This window comes from Gnatocerus cornutus, chromosome 9 (assembly GCF_029298725.1).
Source record: "Gnatocerus cornutus isolate USDA-ARS CGAHR chromosome 9, icGnaCorn1.1, whole genome shotgun sequence".
Taxonomy (NCBI): Eukaryota; Metazoa; Arthropoda; class Insecta; order Coleoptera; family Tenebrionidae; genus Gnatocerus; species Gnatocerus cornutus.
Window position 1 is genome coordinate 5,977,754 of NC_142241.1, and position 18,770 is coordinate 5,996,523.

The 18,770-nt window shown below is 36.6% G+C and overlaps 4 protein-coding genes across 15 annotated transcripts; 2 read left to right on the forward strand and 2 right to left on the reverse strand.

Annotated features, from left to right (window-relative positions):
• Nucleotides 1-4,078: 4,078 nt before the first annotated feature.
• LOC148168164 (protein Loquacious-like) lies at nucleotides 4,079-8,396 on the reverse strand. Of its 12 annotated transcripts, none has more exons than XM_088045608.1 (7): nucleotides 8,115-8,278; nucleotides 7,610-7,671; nucleotides 7,235-7,372; nucleotides 6,229-6,515; nucleotides 5,877-6,177; nucleotides 5,208-5,357; nucleotides 4,079-5,140 (listed from the first exon to the last, which is right to left on the reverse strand). In XM_088045608.1, exons 2-7 carry the CDS (start codon nucleotides 7,634-7,636, stop codon nucleotides 4,895-4,897), a joined length of 1,149 nt encoding a protein of 382 aa, XP_087901734.1. In that variant the 5' UTR covers nucleotides 7,637-7,671; nucleotides 8,115-8,278; the 3' UTR covers nucleotides 4,079-4,894. The 12 variants fall into 12 exon arrangements, with proteins under 12 accessions (XP_087901734.1, XP_087901729.1, XP_087901733.1 ...); XM_088045603.1 differs by having other exon boundaries at nucleotides 7,235-7,375; XM_088045607.1 differs by having other exon boundaries at nucleotides 7,610-7,710.
• Nucleotides 8,397-8,510: 114 nt separating this feature from the next.
• On the forward strand, nucleotides 8,511-9,745 carry LOC148168165 (uncharacterized). The gene is made up of 6 exons (XM_088046183.1): nucleotides 8,511-9,000; nucleotides 9,051-9,361; nucleotides 9,406-9,412; nucleotides 9,465-9,508; nucleotides 9,563-9,633; nucleotides 9,706-9,745. The coding sequence occupies exons 1-6, from the start codon at nucleotides 8,883-8,885 to the stop codon at nucleotides 9,743-9,745; spliced, it is 591 nt and encodes a 196-aa protein (XP_087902309.1). The 5' UTR covers nucleotides 8,511-8,882.
• Wdr24 (WD repeat domain 24) lies at nucleotides 9,535-12,613 on the forward strand. Its single transcript, XM_088046003.1, has 6 exons — nucleotides 9,535-9,839; nucleotides 9,888-10,004; nucleotides 10,052-10,488; nucleotides 10,539-10,787; nucleotides 10,979-11,136; nucleotides 11,183-12,613. The coding sequence occupies exons 1-6, from the start codon at nucleotides 9,749-9,751 to the stop codon at nucleotides 12,435-12,437; spliced, it is 2,307 nt and encodes a 768-aa protein (XP_087902129.1). The 5' UTR covers nucleotides 9,535-9,748; the 3' UTR covers nucleotides 12,438-12,613.
• A 1,783-nt stretch (nucleotides 12,614-14,396) lies between these two features.
• LOC148168167 (uncharacterized) lies at nucleotides 14,397-15,638 on the reverse strand. Its single transcript, XM_088046044.1, has 2 exons — nucleotides 15,344-15,638; nucleotides 14,397-14,838 (listed from the first exon to the last, which is right to left on the reverse strand). The coding sequence occupies exons 1-2, from the start codon at nucleotides 15,507-15,509 to the stop codon at nucleotides 14,615-14,617; spliced, it is 390 nt and encodes a 129-aa protein (XP_087902170.1). The 5' UTR covers nucleotides 15,510-15,638; the 3' UTR covers nucleotides 14,397-14,614.
• Nucleotides 15,639-18,770: the final 3,132 nt, after the last annotated feature.

Here is an 18,770-nt window from a genome sequence, read left to right on the forward strand (position 1 = left end):
AGATGTTTCGGTAACTTTTTTAAAAGAGTTTGTTGAAAAAACTTGAGACCGGATCTCTAGCTCTACAATTACGCGTTGTCTCGATCAAATCGTCTCTATGAAGACAAAGACTTTGTGGAACAGACGCGTTACAATTTCTATGAAGTAATACGCAGCGATATAATGAAGCGTTAACCACTGTCAGGTGCAGGTGAGGGCTTTCTGAGCGACTTGAAGCTAATTGGAAAATGAAGTGACACACACCATGTACATGTGAGTCTTCGGAAATTAACGACGCTTTGACTATTTAACGGTGATATAAAGGCGGAATTGGTCGTTAAAGTTTCATAATTCGATTAACAGGCTTAAGTGTTTAATTTGCCACGCGCATTTTAAATCTGAGACGGGCCGTAAAAACAGCGAAATGCGTTCGGTGTCTTTGCTTAGAACCTCTTAAAAGATGTCGGTTTCCAACTTAAGACACCATTACCGGAGTTATCCTGAAAGAACATCGAGGTATTTCCCAAAGGACTCGCACTCATTTATCAGAGTCATTGTTACTCTTAAACGTCGTCATGGCAACAACCTCATTCTTGTCGTTTATTAATTATATCGTCGCAAGGGCCACTTTGCACTCTTTGTTGGCATCTGACCGGAGTGTTTTTTCTAAATGACTTTCACGGAGCACGCAAAAGGAATGAAGTTTTCGCATAAATATAGCGAAACACCGTCAAAAGTTAGGAGGCCGGCGATTTTTCCCTGTCAAAAAAAATCCCCTGAATTTCATTTGCAGGCGCGCGGAGGAAAGACTGTCTTTTAGTGTAACAGTCAGATGTCATTTAGTACTGGTAAACTACTTAACAGATTAAGCGGGGGCTTTACTAAGTTAGTAACCAGATTTATGTTTGCATGGAAATCCCTTCTCGGCAAAAATTAAATAAGAACTTCAGAGTCCGTGTTTATTACATCTATAAAGAGAAGTGACCGTAAATGGAATTATGGCTACATCTTGCAAGTGTCGCATAAACCATATGGAGTTACATTTTGAAACAATGTCTGCGCATTTTCTATGGCAATTACAAAACTTCTATGGAACCACATAAAATTTTTAGATGCAGTTTTATGTCTCTTTGTAAAATCCCGGTTTTATAAACAAACATTTTATTGAATCAGGCGCGTTGTTCGACAACGATAACCACCAACAATTAGAACAAAAACTGCAGGTGCTCATGTTTACGGTAGTTGGAGGCTAGAGGAAGCACCTAATTTATATGTGTATTTAGAGGAAGTTTCGGACAAAACAAGGACTATCAAGAGGAAGCTCTGGCCATGTGGTCGGAATAAATAATTCTTGTTGATAGCTTCCTCTAGGCTTGTTGTGGGTGTAACAAGATGAGCATTGTTTCCAGCAAAAATTGGTGTAAAAACTGCTTAAAATTTTCCACACACAGCATCCAAGAGCCTTCAATTATTCAGCCAATTACTCGATACGACTGCTGTTCCAGATCATTAAACGAGACAATTTAAGAGCACATAAAGCGTCATGGTTTCGTCTAATTCATTAGTGCGAATATCGTGGATACAAGAAACTCGAATTATTTTTAAAGTAAAGCGATCCTATAAATTCCTTTTGGGAACAGCGTGCTTAAATGGAATTAGCCTTTTTCATTTTTTAAATAACGAGCTCGCGTCATATTAAAATAACTAATTTCGCCATAAATCTTTAAATATGCAGGGAGCAAGCACTACACAAATTTATTTTATGGCTCGCAAAAGTAGTGTTAGGTTTGTTTCCCAAACAAATGGGATCTTCAGTAATCAGTAGTCTAATATATTCCAAGGTAGCGTCTGGAGAAGGAAGCTCCAAAATCAACAGACAAGTGCACTCGGCTCTAGGATCCAGGATAATTAACGATTCTGATTCTGTTTCGTTAGTTGTTGCATTTGCATTAGTAGTTATTACAACTTGGACGAGACTCGAGATTTTCACGCTCGCTGAGTTTTCAGGAATCGATGAACCTCCTTACGATGGCGTAATTATCCTTGGAAAATCAGATCAATCAGCAGTTGCGTATCAGACATTTAACGCTCCCAGGAATCCATCGATCATTGTTTATCGTAACTTGTCCCATTTACCTGAAGGCGCAAGAAACCTGCAAAACCCCATCCGTATTGGTGAAAAAATGCATTTTGTGGAAAGCGATTATTTTTGACGAGGTTTTTCCTTTAAAAGAACTCGAATTCCGGTCACGTTCCGGAGCTTATTCATTTCCTGCGGAGGACATTTAGATCTGTTATGAATCGGCAGATACGAAACGAAGTTTATTCCACTAAAAATCTATAGCGATGCGAAATTAAGTTTGGGGTAATGCTGTTACGAAAGGGCAGTTCACCGTAGTCTTCAAGTTGAACACAATGAATGATTTTACACAAAAAATTTCGTTGCAGGTTTTAGATTTCTTAAGAGGCACTCGGCTCCTAACTTATCTTCAAACCTAATAAATTCGAATCGGAAAATGCAGAAATTCCAATTAAGAATAATTGTGCTCCACTCGACTTGGAGCTCCACCCCCGAATTCTTTTCTTTTTAATTTCGAAGGAACGTTGTCGCGGTCCTCCAGCAAGCTTTCAAGAACAGGGCCTAGCTAACAAATTCGATTTGAGAGCACAGATTTTCGACAATCACAACGAACTTCCGTAAAAGCATTATTTATACATTCAAAAGGTCCTAGTTTGCAAAAACATTCCATTTAAATATTCAACGAGCGGTTTTAAGTAGCTACAGCTGCGAACAGGTACTCTTTTCATTCCAACAGTTATTAGAATCCATAGTGAAACTTCAGAGATATGCGGTTTCCAATGGAGTTAATTGGATTCCTGTCTTCAATTCCCTCGAAATTGTCAATCTAAACTTTTAATCATACATCTCGCTTGAAAAATTCACTGACTTAATCGAAATTTGTTTGCATACATGCATTATCGCAGATTAAAACTAGTTCGTGCATGTTCATGTAAATGAATTTTAAAAAAAATCGGGTTTATGGGGTTGTATGCAAATTGAGTCCGCGCTTTTCTGATTAATTGAACGAACGGTGGAAAATTTACACCGGTGAGAAACACGTCGGGAGTATGAATATTTTACGAACAATTAAAGGAACGCATTTTCACGAAAATTTCGTTTCATTTTTAGTATTTACAGAGAAAAACACTTCAGTAAAAGGGGAAAAATTGAACCAACAGCTCCAACTGTGCTTATAAGGCAGCAAAAAACCTTTCAATGGACTGTATTAAAAATAACTTCAGGTGGAAATGAAAAAATCTTTATTTTAATTAGAAAAATGTGATGAATAAATACCAATAGTGCACAATTGTGTGTGCTATTATTATTAACAATAGAGGCGAAAGCAAATAATGGCTATAGAAACGTAAACAATCCAAAATTTTACACAAACATGAGCACTATTCGGTGTGCTAAAATTATTCCACTTTCACGATTGTTTTCAAAAACCACGAAAAATTCATTAGAATATTGGTCCCTTTGCAAGCCTTTGAAGACGTCGTAAATTGAAATGTGTTCTATTTGCTTTCTGGATATTACAAATATATACGCAGAATTATTACTTATGCTCAAACAACTCCCAGTAGTGACTCAAAGAGAGATAAGATAAATGGAACTTCTAGTTAGATGGATAAAAACATGTTCGTTGGCTTATGCCCGTAATGACTTTTTTAAACAGAAAACTTTTTATTATTAACCACGTTATAAAAATAAGACCAGTATTTTTCATTCTGACTTTACTGCATAAAGCGAATAAAACATGCAATTCTGCAAGTTCATAAATTACTGCTCAGAATAAACATTTACGACGCAGCTAAAGTTACTATTGCGCATAAATCGTAAAGATAAAACTATTCCTCAAAGTAGATGTTTATTAATTTTCGTTCACACACCACTATGCTAAACTGCCACAAAATGTTTCTTAAATCTTTGAATTCCACATTTTTTGTGTCAAGTCATTCACTTAGTCGTCTTTTTTCTTAAATTGAATTCTTGAACAAGGAATGCGATAATAAGAAATGTAAGGACCAAGAAAAGAAATTTGTGAATTTGCATATAGTATGTTTTTATTCAATTAGCATACACATCAATATGAATATGACTTAAGATGTACTTAAAGTAAGAAAGAAATGTAAATATAATCTTGAGAACGTGATGTAACCATCTTAATATTATAGCTTCTATTGACATATATGTTAATTAGGGGAAAATAATAGGGGTACAACCTCTATACTTTGCATTAAATAAATGCTCCCTTTACATAATACAAATATGTACAAATTACATCGCATGGGGGCACCCAAATGACGATACATTCAGAATATGAACGATACAGTAACTCGTTTAAATATCTAGTGCCTATATAGTGTAAGGCTAAAGCTACCTAAACAACACTACTCTTAACGATAGACACCATGTTCCACATAATTCTGGTCTCTTTTGCGTATTGAGTGCATATAACAATATACACAAAAAATTAAAAATTACCGTGACATTGATAGTCTCGAAAAAAACCACTAATTCTATGCAAAGTATAGCTTGTAAATTAGGTGCGATCCTTCTCGTTAGGGTCATTCCTATTGCTTGAAATTTTCCCGATGAAAAATTTCAACCAACAAAAATGACCCGATTCTGATGTATTTAAAATGAAACGACGCCCAAAGTCACCAACGGCGCCGACAGAGAAGAAAAGCAATGCATGTAGGGAAAGCACATGCCATTTGATACATTAGTTAAGTCGCTTCGACTACACTTAAAAACATCTCAACATGGATCAAACCAACAAATATACAGTAAAAACAATAAATAAAACGAGTTGCAGATGTTCGAAGTGTAAACGATCGGCACTCTTCACGTTCATTTCTTGCTCATAATTTTGAGATACTCCAACGCGTTTTCCGCTGCTGCCGATTGGGCTTCTTTCGGTGAGGCGCCAGCGCCATAACACACCGCAACCGGGAGAGTGGAAAGCTGAACTAGACACTGGTTTTTACCAGATAATGCCTTCTCTTCGATGTCCACGTACGTCACTTCAAACTGTTGTTCTGAGGCTATTTCATGAAGAAATTGGATGAAATTGAAGTCTTTGTTGAATACTATGTTCTGAAAAAAGAAGGAACATTAACATTTTGGTACAAATATTACTATTGTTGTATAAAACAAAAAATACCTGCAACTCCTTTAGTTTGGGCCCGTTGGATTGTTTCAGAGTCTTGTGAAACTGCGACACCTTATGAGTGTGTTGCAACGTGAGGGTGGGTATTTTACTATCTTTCAGACCGCTGTATCGTCCTTGCAAGTTACACATTTTTGCAGCCAACTACAACATACACAATTGAAATGATGTCTGGAAGTTCGCTGATTTGCTCAGATTATTTTTACGACACGAAAAAAACAATACCATGATTCAGACTTATCAAGAATTTGTAAACATTGGATTTCTTTACATAACAGAACTTACGCACATTAAAGCCATGTGTTATCCTAGAAAGAGAACAATACGAAAAGAGGTCAATTGGGTTAATTTTATTAGCGTTAATTTGTTGTTGAAAGACACTTAAGCGTTTTTTGTTGTAAAGTGGTTTTAAACAGAAATGCACTACACAACTTCAAACACATTGCAGTTCCCTATACATGTATATTATTAGTAAGCCTGAATCATGTCTAACTCAACAGGCGTTCATTTCAATTCTGCACATTTTAACAATTAATTGCTTACTGAAAGATCGTAAAAATACCTCAGCAATTTCCGCCCATTGACATTAAGCAACATTTAAACATCCATCTAAAGTAGAAAGCCAAAACCAAACTATAAACTATAAACCAAGCCACACTGTACCTCCTCATCATCGTCATAACCTTGGGGCAAACTGTTTCCTTCAAGAGGCATATCTTGTAAAGCTTGCCACATTTTGTGCGCCGCCATTCTCTTTGCTAACTTCTTAGATTTCCCTGTTCCTACTTCTTTGAATTTTAAAACTTGGCAAGCTATCGTGAACTGACGTTCGTGGGGAAGACCCTCTTCGTGTTCCATTTCGTAAGACGGTGGAGGCCACCTCCTCGACATGCACATTTCTTGTAGCCAACCGATGGGATTACCCATCACTTTGTCGTCGAAAGGTGAGACTACCTGGGCAGTTCTGGAAAAAAGTTCCAATGAAAATTTAACAAAATCAATCTTTCGCACTCACATGTCGTTGGCTCCTGGTGTTCCATTGGAAGCATTGGCTTGTTCGGGACTTTGCTTACCCACCAGAACATCCAGAAGATTTTTTGCTGCCGCATGTTTCGCATCTTTTTTCGATCTTCCGGTTCCGGTGGCGACGAAATCGTTATTAATGAAAACTCGATATCTAAAAATTGGTTCGTGGATAGCACCTTCAATTTGAACTAGTTCGTACTTCGGAGTCGCCCCTCGTCTACTTAGTAATTCTTGGAGGACTGAAACGGGAGTTTTCGTGGGTAGAGACGCCATTTCCTGGAAAGAACAGTCGAATTTTCAGGTCTACTTCGTCGCAAAGAGTGAAAGTTGTAACGATTGTGATGAAATTCGATAAAAATAGGCCATGAATTTTAATACAATAGACAGACCAATTTATAGTAATTAAATAACCCGTTATCGAAGGCTTTTGAAGACTTTTATTGAAGTAATCTAAAACCTAAAATGACGTGGCTGAAGTGGATAAACAATGCTTGAAATGGGATCGTTTTGGTACTAACAAAACTATTAAACTTTCCACGCCGCCCCCTTCTTTGAAAACATCGTGAATAATATATCGTGTACTTCCTCACCTGTTTATCAAATTAGTTTTAAAGGAATTAGGGAAACATTTACTTAAAAGGTACAAAATTTTATCGCTTTTCAAATAATCACTAAACAAATAATCCGCTGATTTCGACTAATTTATCGCAAAACCGCTTAATAACTTACTCAAGTTACTTGAAGATGATTAAGACAGATTCACATTTTATTGTTGATTTTGAAGAGCATGTTTGCACTCACAGCAGCGTATTTTGCAATGAAAGTAATGCACAGATATAATCAGACAATCTCGCTATTTGCATGGCCATGAATTATTAATGAAGAAAGACTTTTTTACTGCCTTGTTTAGAAACCAATTTCCGTAAAAGTAAAATACGCATAATTTTATGAGTGTCCTTGCGCTGCAAAATTGCCACCATTCTAAGAATATTTACCAGTTTGGCTTCTTCACTTAAAGATAGTCGCTCGGCTTGCATCCCATGCAAAGCATTTCTGTTGTTCTTCCTCCTCGGATGGACAGTGTGCAATGGTGGCGTCGAGTGAAGAAGTGTCATGTTTGGGTCCATCCGAAACTGCTGCAAAAAGAAAATTTTCACCAACACGTCTCCTCCACATGCCCTAGAATTCACTGCAGTGCAAAGTTAGCTAAAGATTTTGTTCTTCCGGTCAATTTCCGAATCCCCTTTCGCGAAATCGACCATCACCTGGTTATGAATAGCGCTGCCAGGGGCTTTTTAGTGTTAGAGCACAACAAGTGAAATAAAAACACTGACAAAAACGGAAACATAAATCCTCTTTGAAATCTTTACCTGGTCAACTGTTGGATGTACAAACATCTCGGCTTGTTGGCCCTTAAATTCCGCTTCCCGTACTGAAGAAAACGAAATTATATTCCATTCGCCCTACACAACTTAAAAAATCGTGAATAAAATTGCATTAGCAAGAGAATGTACGCGACTGACTTTTCATATGAACTCGAGAGAAAAATACAAAAGACAGGTGATAGAGGTAACGGAAAGCCCCTTAGACACAATGCGACCCTTCGTATTCAGGCACCCTTAACGAATTTTGCATAGTTCAACATCCCTTTTACAACAGCCATTAGGAGGTCTTACTGAGCCACTCCTCATCCCTAATTTAGTCTCTTGGAACTCACTCCAATGTTGTTTATCTTGTTTTTTGGTTTTTAAATAAGCCGGTTGGCGAGATTTGGGGTGAATCGTCTGCTGTTAATACGTTTATTTTTACACGATTTTTACCACGTGTTATTATGGTTTTGTGCACGTAATGACTATGAAAGTGAGTTGTACTTACAGGATGTTTACAGACACAAACACTGCGCCAATTTAGAAATGCGAGCCGTTTCTACTTACAACTGTAAACACTGCAATGGCGACGTTGGCCACAAGACTTGTCAAAGTGACGTTTGCGCGATGCAGCTGTTGAAAGCTCGTCATAAGTTCGAATAAGCACGAATCCGAAAATGAGCTTTCAGAGGAATTTTCTTCAAAAGATAATCTTTGCGCTTGCAGTAGTTTACAGTTATTTGTATTTTATTGCAGCCATTTTGTTGTAATTCCGCTGTTATGTAAACAAAACAACAAAAAAACGTAAAAGCTCTTCGTGGATATGCAACCAGTTAAACACAACTGCAATGAATATTGAACTTCCATACTTCTTTAGACTTCTCTTCACGTTCAAGCCACTGAAAGCACTAATGGAATCTCAGTTGGGCTTTAAAACCTCTTAATTTAGCTTTGTATTGACAAATTGACAAATTAATTTTTATCTTTTTATTTTAATCTTTGTTTCTTGAAATGAAATTCAAACTTTTTTTTTGTGCTTTTAAGTAAGGACTTTTTTCATCGACAGTTACAAATCAAACGTGCAAAACGTGTTCATGTGTTCATCTTTAAGAGTGCCACTTTATGCAAGAACTCATATTCAAACTGCCACAAATCGCTTAATTTTCCGCATGGGAGCCGCTCTAAAAAGTATAATTTTTAAATCACTACATTATTTCACCCTACTGTGGCTAACTAGACTGTAAAACTTTGGAATCTTTTACCATTTCAATGCAAAATGCGTTTCAGAGTACTTGCCGTTCTTCTGGTTTTATTCATTTTGTTCTGTAGTGTTGCTTCTCAGAGTTATTTTCAAGATTTTATTAATAAAGTGACCAACATTACTTCCAATACTGGTAAGCAAATGATAAAAGTTTTATAAAAACGCTTTGTTTATCTATTTTAGAGATGATGGAAACTGCTCGAAAGAAGAAAAAGAAGAAAGGAAATTATTTTACGTATCTTTTATGGGGCTCTATGTTAGCCAAATCGATTATTTTTCCATTGGCGTTTAAGGCCATGGCAGTGATGACTAGTGTTGCTGTGTTATTTAGCGCTTTGGGGCTAATCATGTCGACTATTGTGGGATTCGCGAAGCTGGGAAAACCTTCGAAACCTCAAGTCAAGGTGGTCCATAAAATTCCTTATAATCATTGGGCTAAAGATGATAATGGACTGAAAAGCTACACTTCGAGCAATGGGGAAACTTATGAGTTTGTAACTCCAGGACCTCTATAAAAGATTATTGTTGTATATTTTAGTATATTTGTTTATTTATTTTTATTTATTTAGTTTTAAATAATAAATAGTGTTTGTGTAGGCTTTTATTTCAACGATTCAACAATTTTCAAAAAAAACTTTTCAGTACTCCTGCTAAGATTTTCGCAGCCACTGGCTTCCTAATCTTGACGTTTCGAGGTCATCGCACCTAACCCAACATTCTGTCTTGTTTTGGAAACATATTTATTTATGATAATTCGGTCCCATAAGTAAAATCCAACCTCGTGAAGTAACCAGACCCGTGGACTTTATAACCAGTGATAAATCATGTTGGAATCCAGTGTCACGATAACTGTAATTCTCGTCTTTGCTCGAATGTAAACAATGGCAACTTTTCACGTTGTACAAGAAGGTCCAGTAAATGCGCTAGCATTGAATAGAGACAACACTCAGGTGGCGATTGGAGGCCGAAATGGTGAGGTCCTCGACAACTTTGTTCTTCAATAACGATAAAAAATTTCAGTTTTCAAAGTTTACACAATTGAAGAAGACAAATTCACTGAAGTCTACAACTTGCGGAGTTTAAAGCATCTCAACCTTGGATTTTCGTGCAACGACGTGTCATGGAGTTGGACGGACGGTATAAAAAGAAACCAATGAGTTTCTTGTCTAATTAGTAAATTTTAGACCACTACTTAGCGACCGCGGCTACCAATGGCCACGTGTGCGTGTGGAATCTCACGAAAATGGGTAAAGGAATGCAAGAACAAGACTACCAGGAGCACAAAAGGACAGTTAATAAAGTAAACTTTCATGCAAGTGAACCAAATAGACTTATATCAGGTTCCCAAGATGGAACAATGCGTTATTTTGATATTCGCGTTAAAAGTGCTGTAGCTATCTTTTATAGCAATACAGAGAGTGTAAGAGATGTACAGTTTAGCCCCCATAATCCATACACTTTTGCAGCGGTTTCTGAAAACGGAAGTGTACAATTATGGGATGTTAGAAGACCTGAAAGGTATCAACAGCAATTTGCAGCACATAGCGGACCTATTTTCGCTTGTGACTGGCATCCTGAGAGCACGTGGCTGGCCACTGCTAGCCGAGACAAGACAATTAAAGTTCGTTACTTATTTCATATTTAATTTTTTGACTCATCATTTTGATTTAGGTCTGGGACTTGACAAGCAAACTCACTTTGGAGTATACAATTCATACTATTGCGTCAATAGGGCATATAAGGTGGCGCCCGCAGCGCCGGTACCACATAGCTTCTTGTGCCCTTGTTGTGGACTGCAGCATTAACATTTGGGACGTCAGGCGTCCTTACATTCCTTTTGCCGCTTTCAATGAGCACAAGGATATTCCAAGCGGCGTGGCCTGGAAAGGGGATCCATACACTTTTCTCAGCAGCGGAAGGGTATGATATTTTCCCTTAATTAAATTAATTAAATCCCAAAATTTACCGGGCTTTTTAAAATTATTTTCAATAATTTCGGCGCAACTTTGAAGCATTAATGCGGTTATTTATCTTTTTTCGTTATTCTTGCATTATACAGGGTGATACAGGGACATATTTGTGTAGTAACATGTCTTACGTATTTCTACTAGGACTGTACTTTATACCAACACTCGTTCAACTTTGCGAGCCGCCCCGCCAGTAAAGCCAACCCCCAAGGCGTGTCTTTAAACAACAAAGGCGAGATTCTGTACGCCCACAAAGTCAACGTCAACAATGTCGTTGCAAAACCTGGTGTCAGCATTATAAGGTACCAATAAAACAACACTACAAAAAATGCACTTAAAAAATTACAGAAAAACGTCCACTACTCAATCGCCCGATCAATTCCACCTAGCATCTAGTCTCATGCACCAGTTCAGCCAATCACCAGAGGAGAAATCCGAAGCGGACGTTTTCATTGGTTTGGCTCACAACTACGTGCTCAGCGGAAGGAGCTTATCCGAGATGTGTGAGCACAACTCGGCCGTGGCTCAACAATATGGCAAAAATCAAATTGCAATGGTTTGGAAGATAATCAAAACAATGTATGGGGAGGAGTTCTTGCAGAATTCTAACATTAGCAACAGAGATGATGTCGTTTCTCATAGTAATCTTCCTTTAAATAATATACTGGGCGGGATTGAGCACGCCAATGATAATGACCAAAGATCGAGGGGCGGGGATACACCAGTGGCGCAGTTTAGTGATGAAACCGAAAACGAGGATCAAGTGGATCATATTGCGATCTACAATAACGGCTTTCCGACTTATCTAAACTTCAGGACAGGGCTACCAAAAGGAGATTTTTCGTTCGGAGAAAACGAAATAGATATGGAATTGGATGGTATAATCACTGATTACCAAAGTGGATATAGAAATTATGCTACTCCTCAACAAGATTACGTTCTTCCGAACGAGGCTTTCCACCTTCGACACGAAATTCGAAATCGGACACCTCCTCCTGATAAATTCCCTAACTCGAACTTCAATGTGATGAGCGATGACCAACAGACTATCTCTCTAGAAGAGCAACCGCAGACTCTTCTAACTGTTTCTTGTTTACCAAAGATGCCTCTATATGATCCGTCTTCAATTGTTTTGGATACTTTAAAGCACCACGCGATTTTAGGAGATGTTCAAACGGCAGCGTGTGTGCTTATAATTTTAGGTGACCAAAGAAAATCATTGACTGATTTAGATGAAACTACGCAAGAACATTGGCTTTTGGGGTACGTCGAACTTCTTAGTAGGTTCCAGATGTGGAATATTGCAACACAAATTATTAAATTGTCGTGGATCCCTACTGTGGAACAACTTAACCAACAGTCGACTCGATTTAACACAAATTGTAGTAAATGTAGTAAAGCTCTGCAGCGAATTGGATGGTTGTGTGACAAATGTCACTCGTCTCAATACGCACTTTGTAGCGTTTGCCACCAAGTAGTTAAAGGACTATATGCTTGGTGTCAAGGATGTTCACACGGTGGACACCTCGCTCATTTAAAACAATGGTTTGCTATTAATAAGATGTGTCCAACAGGGTGTCGCCACCAGTGCGAATATAAATAATTTACAAATCATACTGTACATAAGAACTAATCGATTTTCGGTTTATTTATTATAATGAGTCTTTCCCATGGAAATTTGCTAATCGGCGGAAAGATCTTGGAATTTGTCGTGCGAAGTTATGTTTGGGGAAGTTTTATCTTGTGATAATTTTATGTAGTAAACTTTTATTATCATTACCGTTTTTAGTTATTACAACCTGTTGCTCCAATTAAGGAATGAAATTACGTTTAAAATTAACCTCATTGTAAGCTTCCGGAAGTTGGTCTTTAGCACTGTTACTGCACCGTCTCAGATACTTAATTATTACAAGAATGTTTGTGTTTTTGCAAACAAGATTAATTTATCACGAGCTTCGCGTAAGTAATTGGCGAACTTGAATTGGTTTTTAATTAATACGTGACGATTTAATTACAAATTAAAGGTAAGTGAGTTAATTCGTCAATTAGTGAGGGATCAATTTAGATCGAAGAATTGGATAAAGCTAACCAAAAGTGATTTATGTGTTCTTGAAATGACTTCAAAGAACTACAACCGCTTCCGACCACAAAGTCTGTTCGGAATCATTGAATATTTAGCTAAACGGTTAATGTGGCAGATTTAAGTGTAACTTTTTTTATTAATTGATAAAACGTTTAACTACAAAGCCATTGATTTGAATGACAAGTTTGTACAAATATTATTTAATCATCTGGAACGATAATTGTTTGGGATCTCAACGGACCATTTAACTGATGATTTGACAGAAAGTGGAACTACGCTACTTTTTTTTAATCGAGCTTAAATAGCGGTGTAGCCAAATTAAACTTGAACATAATAATGGGTTTATAATTTTTTAAGCTATTTATTCAAGGATTAGCTAAATGGGAAATGTAGTCTTTCTAAACTACTCACAACTAAACTAGAAGTTCATGTTTGTCTGAAAAGTGAACTCATTGAATTCTTTTTCAGTTTTCAGCTATTGACTATTACTACTTTTCGGTAAAAATACTGTTAGGAAATTAACGACCTAATGTAGACACAGACCTTAGCAAATGAACCAAATTATGATTGTGAACCCATTGCTGAAAATTACGAATTTTATGTTTTTTTGCTCTGGAATTATGTAATAGGGCACGCTTTTCGTCTTTTTCATCCAATAACAAACGCCAATTAAAAAGTTGCTCGGCAAACCCACAGCTCAATTCTCTTTACGTTGTGCGTTTTTTTGTTACCAAGATATAACGAATTGATTTTTTTTTGTGCATAATTCAATTACCTTACAAATTTATCAAATAAACAACAGTTATAGCCATTATTTCGTCAATGAAAGAGAAGTTACGATCGAGTTGTTTAATTGGATGGATGCATTTTATGTGACAAAAACTATTTAATAAAGATAATAATGGGAGTCAATGCGGGATTTTTTTGTAGGTTTTAATTCATTTTGCTGAATCTTCAAATATATTTTTTTAAATTGCGTTTTTAAGCTCTGGAAGTTTGTAATTGGGCACGATTAATGAACTTGTTGAAAGTAGTAACCGTAGCAATTTTCTTAACATTGAAACCGTCAGAAATACATTAATTAATCACTTCATATTATTCGTTTCCTATTGTCCCAATTTTCGTGAAGATAAATAATAGCAATGTAATTTATAAACGCATCTGAAAATATTTTCACATGAAAACAAACTTTAAACGATGTGTCTATAAGAAACACTGAAAGCTACCAGTGTGGAAATACATTATAAGAAGTTCAAATTACACGACAATTTATTTCCTGCATCCCGAAGAAAAATCACAACATTCTAGTTTAAGTGGATATTCAGGGCAAATAAAGAACAAAGTAAGGCCTTTCAATAACAGAGTATTTTCCATACTTAACTACTTTGATGGAGAAAAATTGAATAGATGTGGTAAAGAAAGTTATTAATTCATTATTGCTCCACTGTTTGTTTAAAAATAAAGTGAAACAACTTAATAATCATGAATTTATTTGTAGCAAACAGTTTATTCTACACTGATTTATCTTTGGATTTGGCTTAAGTAGTGTAATTGTAAAGGTTTCTACAAAATCTACTCTATTCTACAAAAATACGTCCAGGATTTGTTTTACATTTTATAATAACTTAACTTATAATTACATGTCTTGAAATAAATAAAACTTGAGTTGGCACCCAAGCAGCTACCTATATTGCACATTAATAATGACTTCCTCCAGCTTTGAGACCCATAACAGCAGCGAACAACGCAAAGAAAAATCCAGCCATTCCTGTCGCTCCAGTCAACAGGATAAGTCCTCCAATCAGGACAGGTATCAATGTGAAAAACTTGAGTTTATAAGCTAACAACAACGGTAGTAAAAACCGTCTAAATTTTTTCTTCACTTTGAAGTGGCCGCCTTTTCGGGACACATCGTCGTATTCTGGAAATAATAGTGCTTGAGAGTCGTTATAAAAAGACATTGTAAATGTTACACCGCCGCGACTACAAGAAAATGACCAGTTAGAGGCATTAATCTAGGATGGCGAGTTCCCGCCACGAGCCAGTTTTTTCGGATTTTTTATTGTGAATAAAGATGAAGTTCCGGTTTATGTAAATGAATGTACAGTTGAGACATGTGGAATTCTTTAAGCTGAAACTAATTGTCGTGACGTTATTGTTTTCGGGTCAGAAGATTGCTCTATGTTAATCGCGACATTTTTCGGTTGTCGATTCCGAAATCTAAATGATCTCAGAAAAGACCTACTTTATCGGCACACGTTTTCGTCTTGATTTGCACCACTTGATTGCGCTTTTCGTCACGTTTTCTGAAAACCTACTTCAATAAACACACGTATTTTGTTAGACTACAATGTAATTACATATTGGTTGGTTACTGGCCCGAAAAATCAAGCGATGTGCCTTGATGGCATGCGATAAAATCGTACCTGGAGTCATGGGTATCCGGCTCTGTAGCGACCACTGTTTTGGATAAGGACTCCAAGAGTCCTCCAGGACCTGCAACTCGTTATTTTCTTCGATGCTCTCCTCACAACACGTTTCAACAAGGACCGCACAAACACAAAAAACTAATAAAACAATTTTCGAGTTCATATTTGTGTTCTTTCTTCACTCAGACCCAAACGTCAAGGAATCATTTTCAAAATGAACGCGTTTTTGGTTTGGAAGAGTGCGTCACCCGAGTGCTGCCACCACAACCGTTCGCAATAGACTCAACCATTTCCTCGTGCTTCAGACCCGTGTAATGATTCTCCTGTAATGTTAAATATTATCTACGTTTCCGCATGAATTCTTTAGATATAACATGAAGCGTGCAATTTATGGTATGACAGTGGCGTGCCCAAAAATCGGACACAGCGGGCGTAATGATAGGTAAAATGTTTGCGAAAACTTGGTCACAGTCTGGTTCATCGAGGATAGGGTTCGCACGATGCAAATTTTGGGACGGAAATTAAGAGATGTATCCATCATTGGCTTTAAATGTGATTAGTTGCGTGCAGAAGGAACGGTACCGTTTTGCCTTCATGCGTACATTTAAGAAGAACAATTTGTTTCGGGTAGGTGCGGACTTTAATTTGGCGGATAAATGTGGAGGTTTTAGTGTCAGCTACACTTTAAATGACAATGAAAACATTTTTGTTTGTTTTGCTAAGACGGAAAGGTCGGCGGAAAACTTTTGTAATTATCCAAAAGAACGACAAGTTTCGGCTACGCACTTGTACTACCGTTGAAGTTTATCTTCTCAAATCATCACTTTTCTTTGCTTTTGTCACGGAGATGAAAGTGATTGACTCTGTTAAGGTTGCGTAAGATTTTACCGTTTTGTTTAAATTTCATAAAATTTATTGGGACCATATGGTGCCAATTGGGTGACGATAAAAAAATCATAGCACCTGTTCAGGCCTAGCCTAACTGTCAACAGTTGTGAAATTGGACGAAATTTCATTGAAAATTAAAACTGGAAAATTGTCCGAGACTAAGTTTGACAGATTTATATTCTACGTCATGATCTATATCAACACATTTACGTTATAATGAACGAGGAAATCTCCAGCATCGTATGAACAGTTAAAAACCGTATTTATATGTGACAAACACAGATGGCTTTAACACTTCTCATGGACATACAGCATCTACATAATTATAAACGTTCCGTGAAAATTAAATTTCATTTTATTTCATTTCATTTACAAGCATGAAAACAAAATGAACACACGCCAATTGAATGAATATTAAATGCACGGTATCGCCATGTGGTATAGAAAAACAGACAGACCTAAATTTCCTTCCTAGTAAATTTGCATTCTGTCTTTTCTTGCTCGATAAAATATCTCTAATTTGCTTCCATATAATGAAAGATAAAAGCAGCGAATAATATGCGGTTAGTATAACAAGTTAAGTGATTCTATAAAAGGTTGACATTCACAATATTTCTGATAGAAAACCTGCATTGTTTTTTAATTATTATTGTTATCTTTTTTCACTGATGGAAAGTGAAAAAAGTTGCTTCCCAAAACGAAATTAGCATTTGAGAAACGCAGCTATCACCCGCATGCCGAAAATAAATTTAGGAAAGTAGTTCTACACGATAAATTTAATTTCGCAGAATGGGAAAAATGGTTCACCTAACTCTTTTTTTTTTACTTTCTTTCCGCAAATTTCTTTTTTTTCGGAAGTTGAGGAGTCAATTGCGTTTACAAATATTTTTCTCACGCAATCAACAGTCACGGCAGAAGAGCGAACCATACTTTCTTTTCACACGTAAAAACATAAAGTTCTATTATTAGTGGTCACTTAATCCTCACTTGCGGTGATCTCTATTCCCATCATAAACTCCTCCGCAACTGATTTTGTGAAGTGCAACTTAACTAGTTAAAAAGTTATTGTTTTAATTTCCTAGGCACTAATGAAGAGTTTTTTTTACTCAAAAATCCACATTTGAGCAAATTTCTTATTGCTAATAACACAATTAGCTGTTTGAACTAGCGGTTTGTTAATATGTCCCATAATCCTACTGAATCTCAAACTAATTGGTTCTTCACATCCGTCCTGTTTCCGTTTACGAGCCGGATTTTGATTAATCCACACCCGATTTTTATACAAAAATAGAAACAGAAAGCAGCCTAACTGTTCAATACAGCATTTCTTTCGGTTTTCCTGTACAGACGTCACTTGTTATTATTCTCGATTTGAATAGCAATATCTTTTTAGAACCGAAAGAAAATCTGCGGTTAGGATTGATAAAGATGGCTCAGTTCAACGTATCGCTTTATTAATCTTTCTGGGATGAGGAAGTTCCAAGAATGAAATGTTTAAATTGACTTGTAGAGGTATTATTCTACTAGTTTCAAGAGGTTTGTGTTTGATTAAGAATTACTGGTGCGCAAGTGAACCGTTTGAGTTAATTACTCCTTTCATTGGAGAATAGCGAGGAATTTACAGTTCTGTTAGATTAATTTCAAGTCTGACGGGTGTCATTCTTCGTGATTTTTTTCTGGATACAGTTTTGATTCTACTTCCCCAAATATTCAGCGCTTCTTGTCACGCTTGAATCGTTCCAAAAAGGCACAAATAACTGACTGCAACGCTTGATCAAATGCAGTGTTCTTGTGTTAATTATGCTTTATAAACACGGTTATTTTTTATTTGGCGGTTTCATTCTTGCTGAAGCTTTTTGTGTAATTGAGCTTATCCATTTGTGAAATTTGATGCGAATGATTCAAGTGTAGATCAACGGATAAAGCGATGATTGATTAAATTAATTGCAGGCTCAGTTATTGTTTGTTAATGGAAGTACTAATTTACGCACGAATTTGATGAATTTCATGCTTGGTACTTCGGAATTTGCTAAAATTTGCATTATTTGATTGCGGAATTAAGTTGAGTTTTTGTCAAGTACTGTTATTTCATTTCTTGGCCGGAAACTATAGTACTTTAATTTCAGTACCTCAAGTTTTCAGTTTTATTCGAGGCACCATCTAGTTGACGATCCGTACATTTCTCTTTGAATCATAGATTTCTTTAACCTGCACGGGTGCTCCCTTGTTGTTTAAAGAGGTCGCTACCAGCTCGCTACCGCTGAAAGCCGCATTTAAAAGCCGTAACACATTAATATAAACATAAACAAAGACATAAATTTACCTTATGGACCATTAAACTATGAAAAGGAATGTGCGAAAGTGTGAAATTTGTGAAAAATGCCGTTCTTATCTCTGTAATTTGAAAAATGTTTGGGTGCGTTACCAAAAATGCTGCACTAATACTTATTGCTGATGTTGATTTTTATGGCTTAACGGTAAAATAGAAATTTCATCATTCTTTGGCATTAGAATAAGATGCTTTCACATGAATAGA

Bases quoted from the DNA above. Each gene is read 5' to 3' on its own strand.
- LOC148168164 (XM_088045600.1), bottom strand. From the start codon at position 8,257: ATGACGAGCTTTCAACAGCTGCATCGCGCAAACGTCACTTTGACAAGT. The intron at 7,376-8,173 runs GTAAGTAGAAAC...TTCTTTTTGCAG, and splicing joins CCATTGCAGTGTTTACAGTT to CAGTTTCGGATGGACCCAAA. The intron at 5,358-5,876 runs GTACAGTGTGGC...TGTATGTTGTAG, and splicing joins GTTATGACGATGATGAGGAG to TTGGCTGCAAAAATGTGTAA.
- LOC148168165 (XM_088046183.1), top strand. From the start codon at position 8,883: ATGCGTTTCAGAGTACTTGCCGTTCTTCTGGTTTTATTCATTTTGTTC. The intron at 9,509-9,562 runs GTACTCCTGCTA...TGACGTTTCGAG, and splicing joins TTTTCAAAAAAAACTTTTCA to GTCATCGCACCTAACCCAAC. The intron at 9,634-9,705 runs GTAAAATCCAAC...GTTGGAATCCAG, and splicing joins ATGATAATTCGGTCCCATAA to TGTCACGATAACTGTAATTC.
- Wdr24 (XM_088046003.1), top strand. From the start codon at position 9,749: ATGGCAACTTTTCACGTTGTACAAGAAGGTCCAGTAAATGCGCTAGCA. The intron at 9,840-9,887 runs GTGAGGTCCTCG...AAAAAATTTCAG, and splicing joins GGCGATTGGAGGCCGAAATG to TTTTCAAAGTTTACACAATT. The intron at 11,137-11,182 runs GTACCAATAAAA...AAAAAATTACAG, and splicing joins CCTGGTGTCAGCATTATAAG to AAAAACGTCCACTACTCAAT.
- LOC148168167 (XM_088046044.1), bottom strand. From the start codon at position 15,509: ATGAACTCGAAAATTGTTTTATTAGTTTTTTGTGTTTGTGCGGTCCTT. The intron at 14,839-15,343 runs GTACGATTTTAT...TATTATTTCCAG, and splicing joins CCGGATACCCATGACTCCAG to AATACGACGATGTGTCCCGA.